General features: G+C 40.5%; 1 protein-coding gene and 1 pseudogene across 2 annotated transcripts in view; both read left to right on the forward strand.

Moving 5' to 3' along the window:
* Positions 1–17,500, forward strand: part of TBC1D8 (TBC1 domain family member 8) — a 143,865-nt gene that overhangs the window by 85,262 nt on the left and 41,103 nt on the right. For both annotated transcript variants that reach the window (XM_054578026.1, XM_054578027.1), the window contains 3 exons: positions 6,045–6,163; positions 8,276–8,504; positions 11,204–11,444. In XM_054578026.1, the coding sequence (XP_054434001.1) occupies positions 6,045–6,163; positions 8,276–8,504; positions 11,204–11,444 (589 nt within the window). The remainder of the gene's footprint in view (positions 1–6,044; positions 6,164–8,275; positions 8,505–11,203; positions 11,445–17,500) is intronic.
* Positions 14,410–16,394, forward strand: LOC129074247 (vacuolar protein sorting-associated protein 26A-like; annotated as a pseudogene).

The raw sequence follows: 17,500 nt of genomic DNA on the forward strand, positions 1-17,500 counted from the left end.
TTTATGGTTCCATAAAAATTTTGGAAATGTCTGTTCTATTTCTGTGAAATACATCATTGGCATCTTAATAGGGATTGCGTTGAATCTATGAATTGCTTTGGGTAGTATGGACATTTTGATGATATTAATTCTTCCAATCCATCAGCACAGTATATGCTTCCATTTATTTGTGTCTTCCTTAATTTCTTTCTTCAGTATTGTATAGTTTTCTGCATACAGGTCTATACAGGACTTCCAATATGATGTTGAAAAGAAGTGGTGAAAGTGGATATCCATGTCGTGTTCTCACTTTTAGTGGGAAAGCTTTTAGGTTTTGCCCATTGAGTATGATGTTGGCTTCGGTTTTTCATATATGGCCTTTATTACGTTGAGGAATGCCCCATTTTTTCCCATTTTGCTGAGTGTTTTGATCATAAATGGGTGCTGTACCTTATCAAATGCTTTTTCTGCATCTGTCGAGATGATCATGTGGTTTTTTTCTTTTATTTATGTGATATATTACATTTATTGACCTGTGTATATAGAACCATCCCTGCGTCCCTGGGGTGAATCCCACTTGATCGTGGCAGATAATCTTTTTAATATGTTGCTGGATGTGGTTTGCCAATATTTGGTTAAGGATTTTAGCATCTATGTTCATCAGTGAAATTGGCCTGTAGTTTTCTTTCTTTGTAGGGTCTTTATCTGGTTTTGGGATTAGGGTGATGCTGGCCTCATGAAAAGAGTCTGGGTGTCTTCCCTCCTCTTGCATTTTTTGGAATAGTCTGAGAAGGACAGGGGTTAGCTCATCCTTAAATGTTTTTGTAAAATTCTCCTGTGAAACCCTCCGGCCCTGGGCTTTTGTGTGCCAGGAGTTTCTTGATTACTGCTTCAATATCCCTAGCTGTTATAGGTCTGTTCAAGCTTTCTGTTTCTTCCTCCTTCAGTGTTGGAAGATTATACTTTTCTAGAAATGTGTCCATTTCATCCAGGTTTTCAAATTTCTTGGCATATAATTGTTCATAGTCGTTTCTGACAATCCTTTGTATTTCTGTGGTATCAGTTGTTATTTCTCCTCTTTCATTTCTGATATTATTAATTTGGGTCCTCTCTCTTTTTTTCTTGATGAGTCTGCTTAAAGGCTTGTCAATTTTATTTATCTTTTCAAAGAACCAGCTTCTGGATTGGTTGATCCTCTGAATTGTTCTTTTCTTCTCTATGTACTTCAGTTCTGCTCTAATTTTGACTATTTCCTTCCTTCTGCTTGCTCTGGGATTTATTTGTTGTTTCTCCAGTTCTTGAAGTTGTAGTGTTAGGTCTTTTATTTGAAATGTTTCTATCTTTTTTAGGTAAGCCTGTATTGCTATGAACTTCCCTCTCAGGATTGCCTTTGCTGTGTCCCATAGATTTTGGACTGTTGTCTGTTAATTTTCATTTGTTTCCAGGAACTTTTTGATTTCTTCTCTTATCTCATTATTGACCCATTCATTGTTTAATAGTGTACTGTTCAGTCTCCATGAGTTTGCAAGTTTTGGAAGTTTCTCTTTGAGGTTGATTTCCAGTTTCAAGCCCTTGTGGTCCGAGAAAAAGTCTGGTATTGTTTCAATTTTCCTCAATTTGCTGAGGCTTGCTTTGTGTCCCATCATGTGGTCTCTCTTTGAAAAACCTCCATGCGCATTTGAAAATGATGTGTATTTTTCTTCTTTGGGATGTAAGGTTTTATATATGTCAGTTAAGTCTGTTTGATTCAGTGCGTAATTCAGCTCCACAATATCCTTATTGATGTTTTGTTTGGAAGATCTGTCCATTTTTGACAGTGGGGTGTTAAAATCCCCTATTATTAATGTGTTGCTGTCTATATCTTTTTTGAAGTCCTCCAAGATTTTCCTTATATATTTGGGTACCCCTATGTTGGGTACATATAAGTTTACAATGTTTATATCTTCTTGATAGATTCTTCCTTTCAGGATTATAATGTGCCCTTCTGGGTCTCTTTTTATGGCCTTTGTTTTGAAATCTATTTTGTCTGATGTAAATATTGCTACCCCTGCTTTCTTCTCTTGCCCATTTGCTTGGAATATTTTTTTCCATCCCTTTACTTTCAAACTGTGTTGGTCTTTTGTTTTGAGGTGAGTCTCTTGTAGGTAGCATAGGTGTGGGTCATGTTTTCTTATCCATTCAGCTATCCTGTGTGTTTTGATTGGGGCATTTAGTCCATTTACATTGAGTTATTACTGATAGAAACCTGTTCATTTTTTCTCTTTGTACCTGTGTTTTTGTCTTTCTCACTCTTTTCCTTCATCCCGTTAAACCAGTCCCTTTAGCATATCTTGTAGTGCTGGTTTGGTAGAGATGTATTCTTTTAGCCTTCTTTTGTCTGAGAAACTCCTTATTTCCCCTTCAATTTTAATTCACAGCCTTGCTGGGTAGAGCAGCCTTGCTTGTAGGCCCCTGCTTTTCATTACTTGGAATATTTGTTGCCATTCCCTTCTGGCTTGTAGTGTTTCTGTTGAAAAGTCAGGTCCTAGCCTTACCGGATCCCCCTTGTATGTTACTTTCTCCTTCTCCCTTGCGGCCTTGAGGATTCTCTCTTTGTCTTTGATAGTTGCCATTTTTATGATGATATGTCTTGGAGTGGGCCTCATTGGGTCCCTCTTGAGTGGGGCCCTCTTGCCTCCTGGATCCATGAGACCTTTACTCTCCTCAAATTTGGGAAATTTTCCATCATTACTTTTTCGAGGAGATTCTCTATCCCTTGCTCCTCTTCTTCTCCTTCTGGCATCCCTCCTATGAGGATATTATTGTATCTCAGGTTGTCCCGCATTTCCCTAAATGTCTCTTATTCCTTTTGAGTCTTCTTTGCATTTCTTGTTCTTTCTGGGAGCTTTTTTCTACCTTATCCTCCATCTCATTGATTCGATACTCAGCTTCATCCAGCCTGCTTTTGATTCCTTCTAGTGCGTTCTTCAACTCAGAAATGATATTCTTCATATCCTCTTGTGTCTTCTTCATAGTTTCTATGTCCTTTTCCAGGTTGATATAGTTTGCTGTAAGATCCTGATAGTTTCTCTGCAGTTTCTCATAGTTATCTTTGAGCTGGCTGAGCTCATTGAGCTTCCTTAGAGCCATTGTTTTGAATTCAATATCTGATAGTTCCGTTGCTTCTATTTCATTTAGCTTTCTCTGTGGGGAGTCCTCTTTTCCACTCATTTGTGGGGAACTTCTTTTTCCCATTTTTGTGAGAGTCTAGTATTTTCATTAATTAATTAATTTAATTTTTTTTTTGCTTTTCCTTCAATTGGTCTGTGTAGATTTCCTGACTTTGTGGATTAAACTTCTATGGTGGTAGGTGGGTCTTTTTATTCATTTGTTTTTTTGTTTATTTATTTATTTATCTTTCTGGGCCTGCCTCTGATTATTTCAATTGTTGAGCCTATATGAACTTAGGTCATTTGTTAGAGCTTTTGAGGAATCTACTGTCTGTGTCTGACTCCTGCTTTGGGCAGCTCTGTGATCCCTTTGGCCTGGGATCCACTATTTCTCTGGATCTCTCTGCACTCTCAGTCAGGCTCCTTGAGCTCGCTTCGGTGGCCTGGCAGAATCCCCCACCCATCTGGGCGATTGGTTGACTCAGCCCAGGTGAAGGGGTGGGGAGGGCTTATTCACCCGACCTCTGGTGCTTACCTGCTGCTCACTTCCGGCAGGCACCCCGGTACTGGTCAGTTTAGGGTCTTCTATCCTGTGCTTTCCCTGCTTTTGGCTCTTTGCGGGTGTGGCCTGCCCGCCCAAAATGGAGACTAGGGAACTGGGAAGAAGTCAGCTCCAGGACTCTGGTTAATCCTGTCTCCATTCTCTCCTCCAGGGTCTCTGGGCAGCTCTGTGACCCCTACGGCTAGGGATCTACTATTTCTGTGGACCGTAATTATGCACTTTCTGGCTCCCACGTCTGCTTCTGCCTCTTCGGGGCACGGCCTGCCTGTGCAAATGGGGACTATGGAATGGGAAGAGACTCTGCTCTGGGGATCTCAGATAATCCTCCAGTTCTCCCCCCCACCCCCCGCCCCCCATCTCCAGTCTCTCCTCAAGGGTCTCTATGCAGCTGTGTGTCCTCTTTGGCGAGGAATCCTCTATTTCTTCCAGCCATTGTGCACTCAGCCCCTAGCCCACACGTGCACAAGCTGTGTGTGGGCCACGGAAAAAGCAGGTTAATTGATTCTCTTATGCCTGGGTGAGGTGGTAGCTACAGAGTGGGAGGTGCGTTATGGCAGGGGCTCCACTGGCTACCGTCTCTATTCTCTTCACAATGTTCTGCTTGCCACTCTTTCCTCAGGCACCAGACCACTCTCCTGCCGCCTCTACCCAGAGATCAAGGAAAGCAGCTGCTACTGCAGATTTTTGTGTTGGCCCTTTAAATGTCTCTGCATCTCCAGCCACCTGTCTCTGGCAGAGAGCGCCCCTAAGCTTTTTGGGGTTGCGTTTTGTCTGTGTGTTTTACTAATTTCAGCTGCTGCAGTCTAGGGGTCCCTGTTTATGGTTCCGACCCTGTTCTCAGGGGGATCCAACTGGCCATTTCAGTGTCCCTCTGGTCCTGGTGCCCGTGAGTGCCCACCCCACCCTCTCGAGCCTCCGCCGCACTTCTCACCCGTTGGGGTGTGTGAGAGATGAATCCACTGTCTGTCTGCAGCTCCACAGCTCCTCTCCCTCTGTCATTTCATTGTTTTCCAGGTGATTTCTCCACTATTTAGTCGCAATTCCAGTTTGGTCTTGGGAGGAGGTCAGCGTGACTCCCATTCACTCCTCCGCCATCTTCAAAACTTCCAGAATAGTTCTAGTACAGATATTCTTTCTATTCCCTGGTTCCAAATCCACAAGTCCAGAGTGAGTTCTGTGGCCTTTTTATGCCAGGTTTTTATACAATTCGCACATGCATTTATACTCTGGAGAGAGGAAAGTTGCCAGTAACCCAGAAAGAGAAAGCTCAGTGTTAAGAGGAGTACCTGGCTTTTGTTGTAGTAGTATGTGGCCCTTTTGGCCATCATGCCTCTCATGTTGGTGAAATGCTTCTGCATTGTGGTTTGTGTGCTAGCCCATCATTTCTTTGAGGTTAAAATATCTCTTGCTTCCCATTTTGGAAATCTGTCTCTCATTGTGTATCTCTTTCTATACTAGACACATTTGATGTACATGTACCTTTTCTTATTCAGTGCTATGCTTGCTTCAAGTTTGTGGACTTCACTGAGCACTGGCTACATGCCAGGTCCTTACCAGGAGCTGGCACAGTTCTAGTCCCAGGTGCCCATTGTCCAGGGGAAAGGATGAGGAGGCCCCTCGAGAGGGAACATAGACAACTAACACAATTAAGTTTTTTGGTAACAGTGTTGCTTAATGTTTCAAAAATAGGATGATCTTTTGTTGTTGTTGCCTTTAAAAGAAATTAACTTACTTGTATGCACATTAATATTTTTGTTTTAACATGTACTATGAAACTTCTTTTTACCTATGTTTTTAAGGGATATTGTTGTAAGAGATAATGAAGTACATACAAATTTGTAAACCTGGAAATTGTGTTCAATGAGGCCTATTGCAAGTGGCAATACCCTTAGGCAATCAGCAGAGCCTTCTCAAGAGGGGCTTCCTCTGTGAACCTGGGCTGAAGTTCCTATTGGGGTCTCTAATGTGAAATGGTTGAGTGAGATGGTTGAGGATTGCTCTACTGCTTGGGGCTTGCATCCCTTGCTATAGCTGTATAGTTATAAATATTTTTCTCATTTGGAGTTCATAGGAATATCATGTGTTAAGTAAGCAGGACGTCCACAGAGAAGTCCCAAGGGTAACCTGATTGGTTGGCTGGTCCATCTGTATGGCTCTGGGACTGGTGTTTGCAAATCTAAGTGCACTGGTGGAGGATGCCTTCACTGTCAGCTGACAAACTGTGGCCCAGGTAGTGAGGAACCAAGAATTTTTAGTACTGTAAACACAGGGTTCATGACATTTGGAAAACAAAATCATGTTCTGGGAATTACTTTTGTCTTTTAATCCCTGTATCTTTTTTTGTTACAACCCAGGTGCAACATTAGAGGAGATAACTCAGCACTGGGACTGGCTGGAACAGAACCTCCTGCATACCTTGTCCGTCTTCGATAACAAAGAGGATATTGCCAGTTTCGTCAAAGGAAAGATAAAGGTAGGTGTCTCTGACTGTAACATTTCTCCTCATTTTCTTACCTTCTTTATAACATCTGGTACACTGCAGCATTTCTAATTCTAAGTTTTCTCCACTGTAACTGAACATAAAGCCAAATGAGTTCTACTTGTCACCGTTGAACTTCACAGAGTCAGTTCAGCAAAATACACCTAAAATTCTAAAAAGACCTCATTCTCAGGCCTGAGTTTTTGTTATTCTGTACAGATGTGAAAGTTTTTTTTTTGTCTCAGGAAAAAATATAATATTAAGATTTATGTTTTTGCAGAATAACAATGTTATTTGACTTTTTAAATTAGTTATTTTCAACTTTTTTTGCAGTTGCAACACCTTTGACTCTTTATTTTGTTGGAGCTAGCACTTTCCTCCTCCTAAAAGTGAATATTTATTCTTAAAATATGTTACTTGAGTGTAATGAAAACCAATTAAATTTTGAGATAGCAGAGAAGACTATTTTGGGAAGCATCTGTTGATAGCACCTATGAATTACATCTTATATAACTGGTCTCATTGTAATAACATGATCAGTAGCCATTGTTTTAAAAACCCTATCAGGCAGGGAAATACTGTTTTTTATTCTAAATTTAACTCTGTCGTTAAACACTTTCACACAGCAGCCTGTAATAGTTTTCCTCTTTTAGGGTAAAATATTCCAGACCAAGCACTTAGGATTTTAGTAAAGGGTGTCAAAATGAATTCTCAGTTTTAAAGGGACTATATAGAAGCATTGTTTTCTTTTGGGGACTGAGGGTACTTGTGGGACTGGGTAGATAACAGAGGTCTCCTGAAGCCAGCCAGGATGTGGGTGTGTTGACTGGTACCCTCTTGGTATTACCTTTGGCACATTGGTTTAGCAGGTGAGTGACTGGTGGGGATATCTTCATTCTGTGGGCTATACCTCAACCTGGTTTGAATGCCTGTAACTTGGTTCCCTGGGTCAGATCACAATGGGGCTTCCTGTTTCATGGTTATTTTACACACTCCCCCTTCCTCCTCACACCACCCCCCCCCATTCTTGGTCTAACAGGGATTGTGGTTTTTTGATTTAGGTGTTTCTTTTTTTAATTCAGAGGAAGGAAATTAATTTTTCGTACAGTGGCTTTAGGAAAGCTCCTGTAAGGAAGGAAAAATACTTTTTCTTTATTCATCTAGTTTCTGTGGCTGTGGCCATGGAAATTTAACTGACAAAAGTCAGATTAACAAGAGAAAAACTGCTTATCAATATGTGTATCATGCATACACATGGGAGAAAATGATGTGTAACTCAAAGGAGTAGTTAGAAATTGGGGCTTATATAGCATCTTAACAAAGGACAATATATTTGTAGAGAGGTGACAAGACAAAGGAAAAGGAATTTAGGCTTCTAGGGATGGCAGGGTGTTGGAAAGTAAATATATGGAGTAGAACTGATGGAAGGTAAGGGCTATTTTAGTCTGGTTTGTTGTATAGATTCCTCTCAGTGCTCTCTTGGGCTGGTGAGAGTCTGGAGTTGTCTCCAACTACTGTGAAAATATTTAGGACCTCAGGGACCCCAACCAACATGCTCCTTTTCTACTTTGGAAGACTAGTGATAGTGAAATGTATCAGGTATCACTCAGTCAGGCAGCTTTTAGTTTTACACCAAAATTTTTTAACCTAATGAGAAATATGATTTATTAGGTGTCTGTTTTTTTTTTTTTTTTTAAGGCTAACTTTTAACTCCAACTTGGGTAGTTCTTCAGGGTTGATGCTTTGAGTTCACATGCTAACCATTTGATCCTTCTATCTCTGCATGGAAGATAGGCAGGTATGATAAAATAGTAATTTGTTTGAGAACTGGGGCTTAGCAGTCAGTGATTTGCCACAAGCCTTATTGCTGGTAAGTGGCCAAATGAGAGACCTGTCCTTAGGTTTCCTCCCTCAGCTTTTTTCTTTCCCTATATGGCTGTGTTCCCAGGTGGTGAGCAGACAGACTAGTGAGCCATTCTCATCCATCCTGTGTGTATGTTGTTGAACAATGAAGACTCCTTTCTGCTTCTGTTCCTTTCCCCTACTGTCCACCCTCCACCTTGTTCTTCTCCGTGAATGAGAGGCTGTTATCTTTCTGTGTATCAGGCTTTAATTGCAGAGGAGACAAGTAGTCGGCTGGCCGAGCAGGAAGAGGAGCCTGAGAAGTTCCGCGAGGCCTTGGTCAAGTTCGAGGCCAGGTTCAGCTTTCCGGAGGCAGAGAAGCTGATTACCTATTATTCGTGCTGCTGCTGGAAGGGCAGGGTTCCCCGCCAGGGCTGGCTGTACCTCAGCATCAACCACCTCTGCTTCTACTCCTTCTTCCTGGGCAAGGAACGTAAGTGAGGCTGGCACTGGCCTTGGGATGGGTTTAGCCCTTCACAGATGATGTTGGTCCTCCGGGTGCTTAGCACTGGTCCCAACATAAGTCATTAGCAAGTAGAGTCAGGCCACAAAAAATTTAAATAAGTTGAGATAATTAACTGGTGATGCTTGACTAATTTTCAAATAACTTATGCACAAAATTACAATCAATTATATATCTTACTACCACTAAGGGAATTTGATTTTGTGAGACTTCATTTTTCCTACTACCTTAACTATTTCTGTGTAGCTCACTTCATATAGCTATAAAGGGTTTTTATTACTCTACATTGCTTTGAAAACCCATTGTTAGAACTGATGGCCCAGTAGTTCTAAAGGAGTAGAACATATTGCTACTTTTTAATACAGGGGCTATTTAAAAAATTCCCAGCCCTGAATGTCATAATTGCTCCTGGAAGAGGAGCCGGGTGGGCAGTCGATTCTAGAAGGCAGATTCTTCACCTGCATCCTGTCCTTTTGAGGTTCAGGGAGTGATTCGCTTTTCACACATTTATCCACTGACAGTCACCATAGTAGACAATGGAATTCTAAGGTAAAAAAGAAAAGTCACAAGCGTCAATTATATATTGAAATTAAAAAAAAATTATTCTCATTGACACTTCTTTCGGAAACAAATATTGTTTCAAGTGCCCATGCAGGATGGTATGGATGTCGTGTTTATACATATTTACACACACAAATACTTTCTTTTTCTTCCTGCATTTCAGTTTATGTTTCAACTTAAACCCAAGGTGGGGGCGGGGCGTGTTCTCTTTCTGAATTTTGCTCTAGCCAGCTCCCTGCACATGCTGTCCCTTCATTTCCCAGGCCACCAGCCTCAGTTCTGATGCTCTAGTTCATACATCCTGTTTGCACAGCCCTTCCTCACCCCACCTGGAATGTGTTCTGACCTAACCTTGGCCATCTTTGCTTTTCTGCTTTCTGAAACGCTTCTCAGAAGTAACATCTGGTCTAGCCTTTGCTTCCCCATTCTATATCAGTTTGGAAACTCCTTTCATCCTTCAGAATTCAGTTTGGATTTTCTTACCTCCACAACAAAAGGGACCTTCCCTGGTTCCCTCATGATTGGTGTCATATTTGTGATTATATTTTGGGTCCTGCCAAGTCACTGGTTGCTTATTTGTTTACATGTCTGTTTTCCCTACTTGAGCAAGCTACTTATTAAGGGCAGGGTTTTTCACAAACTGCATGCTTATTGAATGAAAAGAAAGTTGATGGTGCACATGGAGTAAGTGTGTGTGTGTGTAATGGACTTTATGTGAAAGCAACTAAAAGTAGCTGAAGAAGCTTATTCTATAGCCTGGCAATTTTCAACCAGTGTGTGCAAGAATTTTTAAAACATGCAATGCCTGACTATTTAGTCAGGGGCACTGAGCTCTTTTCTCTTAGATTTTCAAATGAAAAATGACAATAGCCAACACAACAATAGCTGTCTTATGTGAATAAATCAAATCATACCTATTTTTTTGTCAGATCAGCAAAAAAAAAATACATTTTTTTGTTGTGCTGCAGAATTTTAATAAATAGTTTGTGTGCCATGAGATGACAAAGGTTGAAATTCTAATGTAGAATACTATGTATAGTATAGAAATACTATAGCCTAATGTAAAAATGTGACCTTTTAAAATTATTAACTCCTTAAGACATTATGGCAAAATAAATGGAAAGAAATGGTAGAAACGAAAACACTTAATCATCCCCTTATTTATTTGAAAAGGGAAATGAGTTTATTTTCCAACACTTACCAGTCATTGTCACTAAACCTAATTTTGTTAGGATATTAAATTTGGAAAAACTAAATTATTCCCAGTATTTGGTAATGTTTATTATTTTAAGTTGTTATATATGTGTCTTCCTCATTTTTTCTGTATTAGCACCCTAGCCTAGCTACCAGTGTGTTGGAAACATTTCTGAGAATAGAACACTTGTTTATAAAATGAACTATTTATACTGCATTACTTTAAAAAGAATTCCATAAAAACTACTCATACCCTGTCTTCTAAGATTATAAAAACTGTCATTTGACACAGTCTGAATGTTAAGCCCATTTCATTATATGAGATCATGAATAATGCTCTTTTGCACACTTTTTTTCTAGTTTACACAATGAATGCTGCTTTTGAAACCAGCATTTATGTGGATTGCATATTTTGCAAATATTTAAGTTTAAATTTTTTTATATGCTTATTGATTTTAGAGAGAAGGGAGCAGAGAGGAGGAGAGAGAAACATCTGTTGGTTGCCTCTGGTACATGTGTAGACCGAGGACTGAACCTACAGTCTAGGCATGTGCCCTGACTGAGAATCGAACCCACAATCTTTAGGTTTGTGGGCCAACACCCAACCAACTGAACCATACTGGCCAGGGCTTAAATATCCTTGAGAAAATTTTCACTGTATTTCAGAATGACGTCCCTTGTATATGTGCAGTAGCCAGCAACTTGAGAAGTTCTACTCAGACCTTTGAGACAATCATTAGGACATGAGTTGGTCTCTAACATACATCTCTCAAGCAGTTCTGTGCTTGCTCTTTCCTGTTCTGGTTTCAAACGTATTTGCATCTTAGTATAAGGAAGGCCTTGGACTGTCGTTGATGCACACAAGTTTGGGGTAAATTTTGGAGTAAAAATGTTTTCCTTTCCTTTCCTTCTAGTTAAAATTGTAGTCCCTTGGGTTGATATCCAGAAGTTAGAAAAAACATCCAACATCTTTCTGACAGCTACTATTCGAATCACCACACATAGTAAGGAACGGGACTTCTCCATGTTCCTGAACCTTGAAGAGGTGTTTAAGATCATGGAGCAACTAGCGGATGTGACGCTGCGAAGGCTCCTGGATAATGAGGGCTTTGACCTGGACCCAGATCTGCAGGAGCCAAGCCAGATCACCAAGAGGTAAGAGCTTTTGGTTCCAGATATCCCTTAGCCCACAGGGACCAAACTTGCATACCACTGTCATTAACCTGTGCTTTGTTAGCATGAATTACACTAGATTTAAATTTCCCTTGTGGCAGAATCCAGATTTTCCTATTTTGTTAATCATGACAGATATAGTGATTGGCAATGATTATTATTCATTTCCTTTGTGCTATAGAGTTTGATTTCTGGATCCTATTCCTTCTATTTTCAGAATGATTTTTGTAAAAAATACTTCTAGAAAATGTAATATGGTAGCCTTATGATAGAATTCTATTCAGCATTAGGTATTATTAGTGAACATTAAAAACATTTGTATTTTCATATTAAACTACTGTGTAGAAAATGTTTTCAGAAAAGAAACCAACAGAGTCAAGAGGGAAGGAGGAAGGGATGGGCAGGGAAAGGGAAGGGAAGGGTCAAGTCAAGGAACATATATCAAGGACTCATGGACAAAGCAAAAGTGGGGAAGGATTGAGGGAGGGAGGTGGGGGAAGGCGGCAGGGGAAAGTGGTGGTGGGACAGTGGAGACAAATGTATTTGAACAAAAAAATAAATAAGATTACAAAAAGAGAAAAGAGAAAATGTTTCAGGACAGCTGGGTTTATTTTGGTACCAATTTATCATTAGAAATGTGCCTTACTAACATTTAACATTCTTTATTTTTTTTTTTTTTGCCCCAAATGGATACTGGTCATGGAGACTTGTGAGGTAGTTATTTGAATTATTTATCACATTAAAGAAGTTCAACTTAATTACCTAAAATTCAAACTGTGGTTGACAATAATTTCTGGCTTTCTGATTCAAACTGTGTAACTGCAGAGCTGCTTACAAACATGAACTATTACATAGGTGTTGGGAACTGTCCCGCCCGGTTTCAAGTGAGATTGGCAGGCGAGAGCGCCCCAAGGCTGGAGCTGAGCAAGGAGGCCATGAGAAAATAGGCCACTGAGGAGATAAAACCTGTCCCCCTGCCTCCCTCACATCACCCTGCTTGGCCCCAGAGGGTGGCTGGTTAGTCAACGATGAGTAAGACCCCTCAATGGCAGGGGCAACCTAAGACAGACACAGTCTCACAGGGGCCATCAGGGAAGGACTTGGGGGACATGGAGAGGGGGCAAAAGACCCTCACCCCTCGGCTTTGTCATGTCTGGAGTCCTCATTCTATCTGAAAGAAGTCTCCTCATCCCTTGACTTCTCTGTTCCACCTGCCTGACCCGGTCAGTGAAACAGTACTAAAGGCAGATACAGCCCCAAACTGAATTAGGAGGTTCCCCGGGAGCAATTAGGCCTGAAAAAGGAATGCATTAAATCCTATGAAACCTGCTTTGCCAAGAATGCCCTTGAGTTAATGAGTACTGGTGTTTGTGGTCCGAGCATAGGATGAGATTAGTTTCCCAGACTTCAGGAGAATGTGCTGGGTGCCATCTTGTCTACCAGACCCTGACCTGAGGCAAATCTTCAGTTGTTATCTATGATCGGTATCTGTTTTTTGTAAAATAGTGTTTAGGTATTGATTGATAAGCTTTGCATGCATGCTGTATACCCCTGTGCATATGGTTCTCAATAAAAGCCACTTTAAGAGAAGAGCTTGGGGCATTCGCCACTAGAGGGAATTGCCACTCCCTTTTCCTAGCAGACAGAGTGGCTGGAACGACTATTTCCTCATCTGTGGTGGCCAGGGGGACTCTGCGGGACAGGTTACCTGTAGGACAAGGGTACTCCTTTGACCTTAGAGAAAACGGCGTAGGGGGGAGAGAGAGAAAAAACGAACATCAATGTGAGAGAAAAACATGAATCTGTTGCTTCCCATATGTGCCATGATCAGAGACGAACCTGCAACCTAGTATGTGCCCTGATGTGGAATCCAACCCACATCCTAAGCATGTGCCCTGACCAGGGACTATACCCACAGCCTTTTGCTCTATGGGACAAAGCTCCAACCAACTGAGCCACCTGGCCAGGGCCTGGTTGGATATTTTTGATGTTGTTACAAAATTACCACTGCTATTAGAATGTTAGTAGTCACTAAAAATTTTTTTTTATTGTGGTAAAATACATATAAAAATTATCATGTTAACCATTTCTAAATGTACAGTTCAGTGGTATTAAGTACATTCCTGTTGTCATGTGACCATCATAACCATCTTTCTCCAGTACTCTTTTCATCTTGCAAAACTGAAACTCTATGCCCATTAAAGAACAACTCCCTGTTCTCTCCTTCCCCCTTTCTTGGAAACTACCTATTCTACTTTATCGCCATGCCTTTGACTACTCTGGATATCTCATATAAGTGGAATCATGCAGTGTTTGTCTTTTGTGACTGGCTTATTTCACTTAGCATAATGTCCTCAAAGGTTCATCCTTGTTGTAGCTTGTGTTAGAATTTCCCTTTTTTTTTTTTTTTTGCATGTATATATTACATTTTGCTTACCCATTCATCCATCTGTGGCTATTATAAGTTACTTCTGCCTTCTGACTATTGTGAATAATGTCTTTTGTGAATATGAGTGTGCATATATGTCTTTAAGACCCTGCTTTCAACCCTGGCCATGTGGCTCATTTGGTTAGAGTGTTGTCTCACATACCAAAAGGTCATAGGTTCAACTTCCAGTCTCAAGACATATGCCTAGGTTGCAGGTTTGGTCCTGATTGGGTACTGTTCGAGAAGCAACTGATCCATGTTTCTCCCATCGATGTTACTCTCTTCCTTTCCCCTCTCTCTAAAATCAATAAATGTATCCTCTGGTGAGGATTTAAAAAAGAAAAGATCCTGATTCTGTGTTTAATTTTTTAGAAACCGCTAGTCATTAAAAAAAATTTTTTATCATCTATTTAACATTTCTCTTATTCATTAAACACATGTATTGTCTTCTCTAAACATTTTTATGAAAAATATCTTTCTAATTAATGGTCTCAGAACAGCAGTGTGTTTAGAGTTTTCATGAGGAAAGAGGAAGAAGATCAAAGGCCTGTAGCACTTAAGACCCTTTTGATAAAATCATCCATTTTCAATAAAATTCATCAATGTTGGCAGTTTTCAGAATTCTGCAAAGCTGCCCCCTCCCTTTTATCCTGGGGACTATTAAAAAGTGGGCAAGAGCTCCTGAGGGAAGAGGAGTCAAATTGGGGGGACACATGGCACAGTGCTGATATTTCTTGGAGGCTCTTTGGTCTGATTTGTGAGATTGATGTTGTCCTTAATGATGAGCAAACCAGGAAGATGGCAGGAGTGAAAACTGAAGGAGGTAAAGTTCACACTCTCTTTTCTGTGATGGGAGCCTGTTGCAGGAAGGGTAAGCCTAGCCTATATGAACTTGGCAAAAGGCTAGAGGACCAAGGAATTAGCATTGAATTTGTAGGTCAAATTGAACTTTTCAGTGACAAGAATAATACAAATTTGTAGACTAGTGAAAGAACTAGCCTTACCTAGAGAACTGACCCAGAACAGAGTTACGAATTTGAATTTATGCAAGTTAAAAAAGCCATTGGTGTCACTATCTGCTTGAGGTATTTTCTTAAAGTGATAATAGTAAGAAGGCTAACAGACTTGGTAAAAGAATATGATCTTATTGTTCACTGACTTGTTACCTACCTTGATGTTACTGTTAGCATGGAAGTGGGCATTGAAGATTGTCTATACATATAATTTGAATATAGTAAGTCAAAATATTATTTAAATGATATGATTGTGGGAAAAATTTACTTATTAGTAAAAGTAAAAACTCAACATAGGAAGTTACAATTGATTAAAAAGATCACAGGAATTGGACCCGGTACCACAACAGAAACAGAAATAATGCTAAATATGAAATAATGGATCGTGTACCAGTAAAAGGTGAATCAATTCCCATCACACCTTTTTTTAGCAGAATGTGAACCAACTCCAACAGTTAGAGTTGTGAAAAAGAAAAATTTCAGTGGGGTACTTTTTGATGATGAAAGACACAGACGGTATTTTAAACAGGAGGTGAGGAAGCGTGGATCCTGAAGGTCCCTGTTTGGGCGTCAGCTGAGGAAGAGGGTGGACCCTGTCCCTCAGAGTACGCTCCAGGTCATCACAGATGGGGAAATAAACTAAGTAGTTCCAGACACTTTTCTTGGTCTGCCAGGGAAAGGGGTGGTGATTCCTTCTAGTGAAGAATGCCTTGGGCCCTTCTCTGGAAGTGGTTTTTGAGAGCCTTATGTGTAGGGGTATATAGCATGGATGCAAAGCTCATCAATCAATGTCAAAAGACTGTTTACAGAAAACAGAGATCATAGATAACAATTGAAGGAACACAAGAGATTTGTCTCAGGTCAGGGTCTGGTAGACAAGGTGGCACCCATTCAGCCCTGAAACCTGGGAAACTGATCATATTCTCTGTTCAACTCTAAACATCAGTACTCATTAACTCGAGGGCATTCTTAGCAAAACAGGTTTCATAGGATTTAATGCGTTCCTTTTCCAGTCCTCATTGCCCCCGAGGAAATGCCTGATCCATTTTAGGGCTGTACCTGCCTTTAGGATTGTTTCAAGCCTGAGCCAGGCAGGCAGGGCAGAGCTGCCAAGAGATAAGGAGACTTCTTTCAGATAGAATGAGGACTCCAGCCATATCAAAGCCGAGGGATGAGGGTCTTCTGCCCTTCCTCCTTGTCCCCCAAGTCCTTCCCATGTTGGCTCCTATGCAACTGTGCCTGTCTTAGGTTGCCCTTGCCATCGAGGGGTCTTACCCATCAGTGATTGACCAGCCATCCTCCGGGGCCAAGCAGGGTGATGTGAGGGAGGCAGGGACAGGTTTTGTCCTCTCTGTGGATTATTTTCCCATGACCTCCTTGCTCAGCTCCAGCCTTGGGGCCCTCTTGCCTGTTGGCAAGGCTACAGTCCCTGAAACCGGATGAGATAGTTCCCAACAAGCAGGAGATCATTTTATGGAGAAAAGCTCCTGAAAAACTGAGAAAACAGAGAACAAACAAACTTTCTTCAGCGATTTGAATCACCAGGATCACAGGCATCTGCTGGACAGCTTAAAATATGAACTGAATAGGAGAAAGAAAGAAAAACAAAAACCTCACAATGGTTGAGATGAAATTAAGTAGGTTAAAGATGGCGCAATGTGTAGTGGGCAATAAGGCCAGAGTCCATTTATAGTAGTCTTCCTTTATCTTAGAGAGATGTATTTATTTTTTGATATTATATAACTAAATGTTCTTCATGTACATACATTAAAAAATGATTTCTTTGAAACACAAACTTTTCTTAAGCTGTTTTTTTTTGTAATGCACACTTTGATTTGAGGATAAACATTCATATGCATCAGTGTAAACATTAAGGATTTTCATTTTAGTAGGCTGGTATTTGTAATTTTGCTTTCTTTCTGCACAATGTTGATTATAAGTCCATTTATTCTCCTTTTTTTATGCTTATTATTGCCTTTTATTCCCGAATTGCAAAGTTAATGAGTCTGTGTTCAAATAAAATTAGAAAACCATAGTGGCCCTTACATCCAGCAGAGATTGAAAACATGGAATCTCAATATTTTTGAGAACTATGTTTATGACTTTTTTTATCCTCACTAGAGAATAAGTGTATTGTTTTGAGAGAGAGAGAGGAAGGGGGGGAATAGAGAGAGGTAGATAATTGATTGACTCCCATATGCACCCCAACCAGGGATCGAACCTGCAACCTTTTGGTGTACAAGACGACGCTCCAACCAGCCAAACCCCTGGGCCATGGCTGCACTTATGTTTTCACATGCATATTTGAGAAACACATATGGAATATTTCACTGTAGGTGTTTTTGAGTCTACCATTTTGTGGCTTCCTGAATTTTATTCTCTTTGAAGTCTTCTCTGGTAAGAATATCCTCCCCCCCGCCCCCACAGTATGATATGGCATGTCATTGCAGCCTCTTTTATTTTATTTTTTTGTCATGTTAAGTAACGGTTTTGCTACTGCTATCCAGCAGGTCTAGTGAATGTTTTCTGCAATGTGGAGTTGATGCTATGTTGACATTTTAAAATTTGACAAAACTATATAATTTTTTCATTAGTAC

This window comes from Pteronotus mesoamericanus, unplaced genomic scaffold (genome assembly GCF_021234165.1).
Source record: "Pteronotus mesoamericanus isolate MK-2021 breed Mesoamerican mustached bat unplaced genomic scaffold, CSHL_Meso_final contig_48, whole genome shotgun sequence".
Taxonomy (NCBI): domain Eukaryota; kingdom Metazoa; phylum Chordata; class Mammalia; order Chiroptera; family Mormoopidae; genus Pteronotus; species Pteronotus mesoamericanus.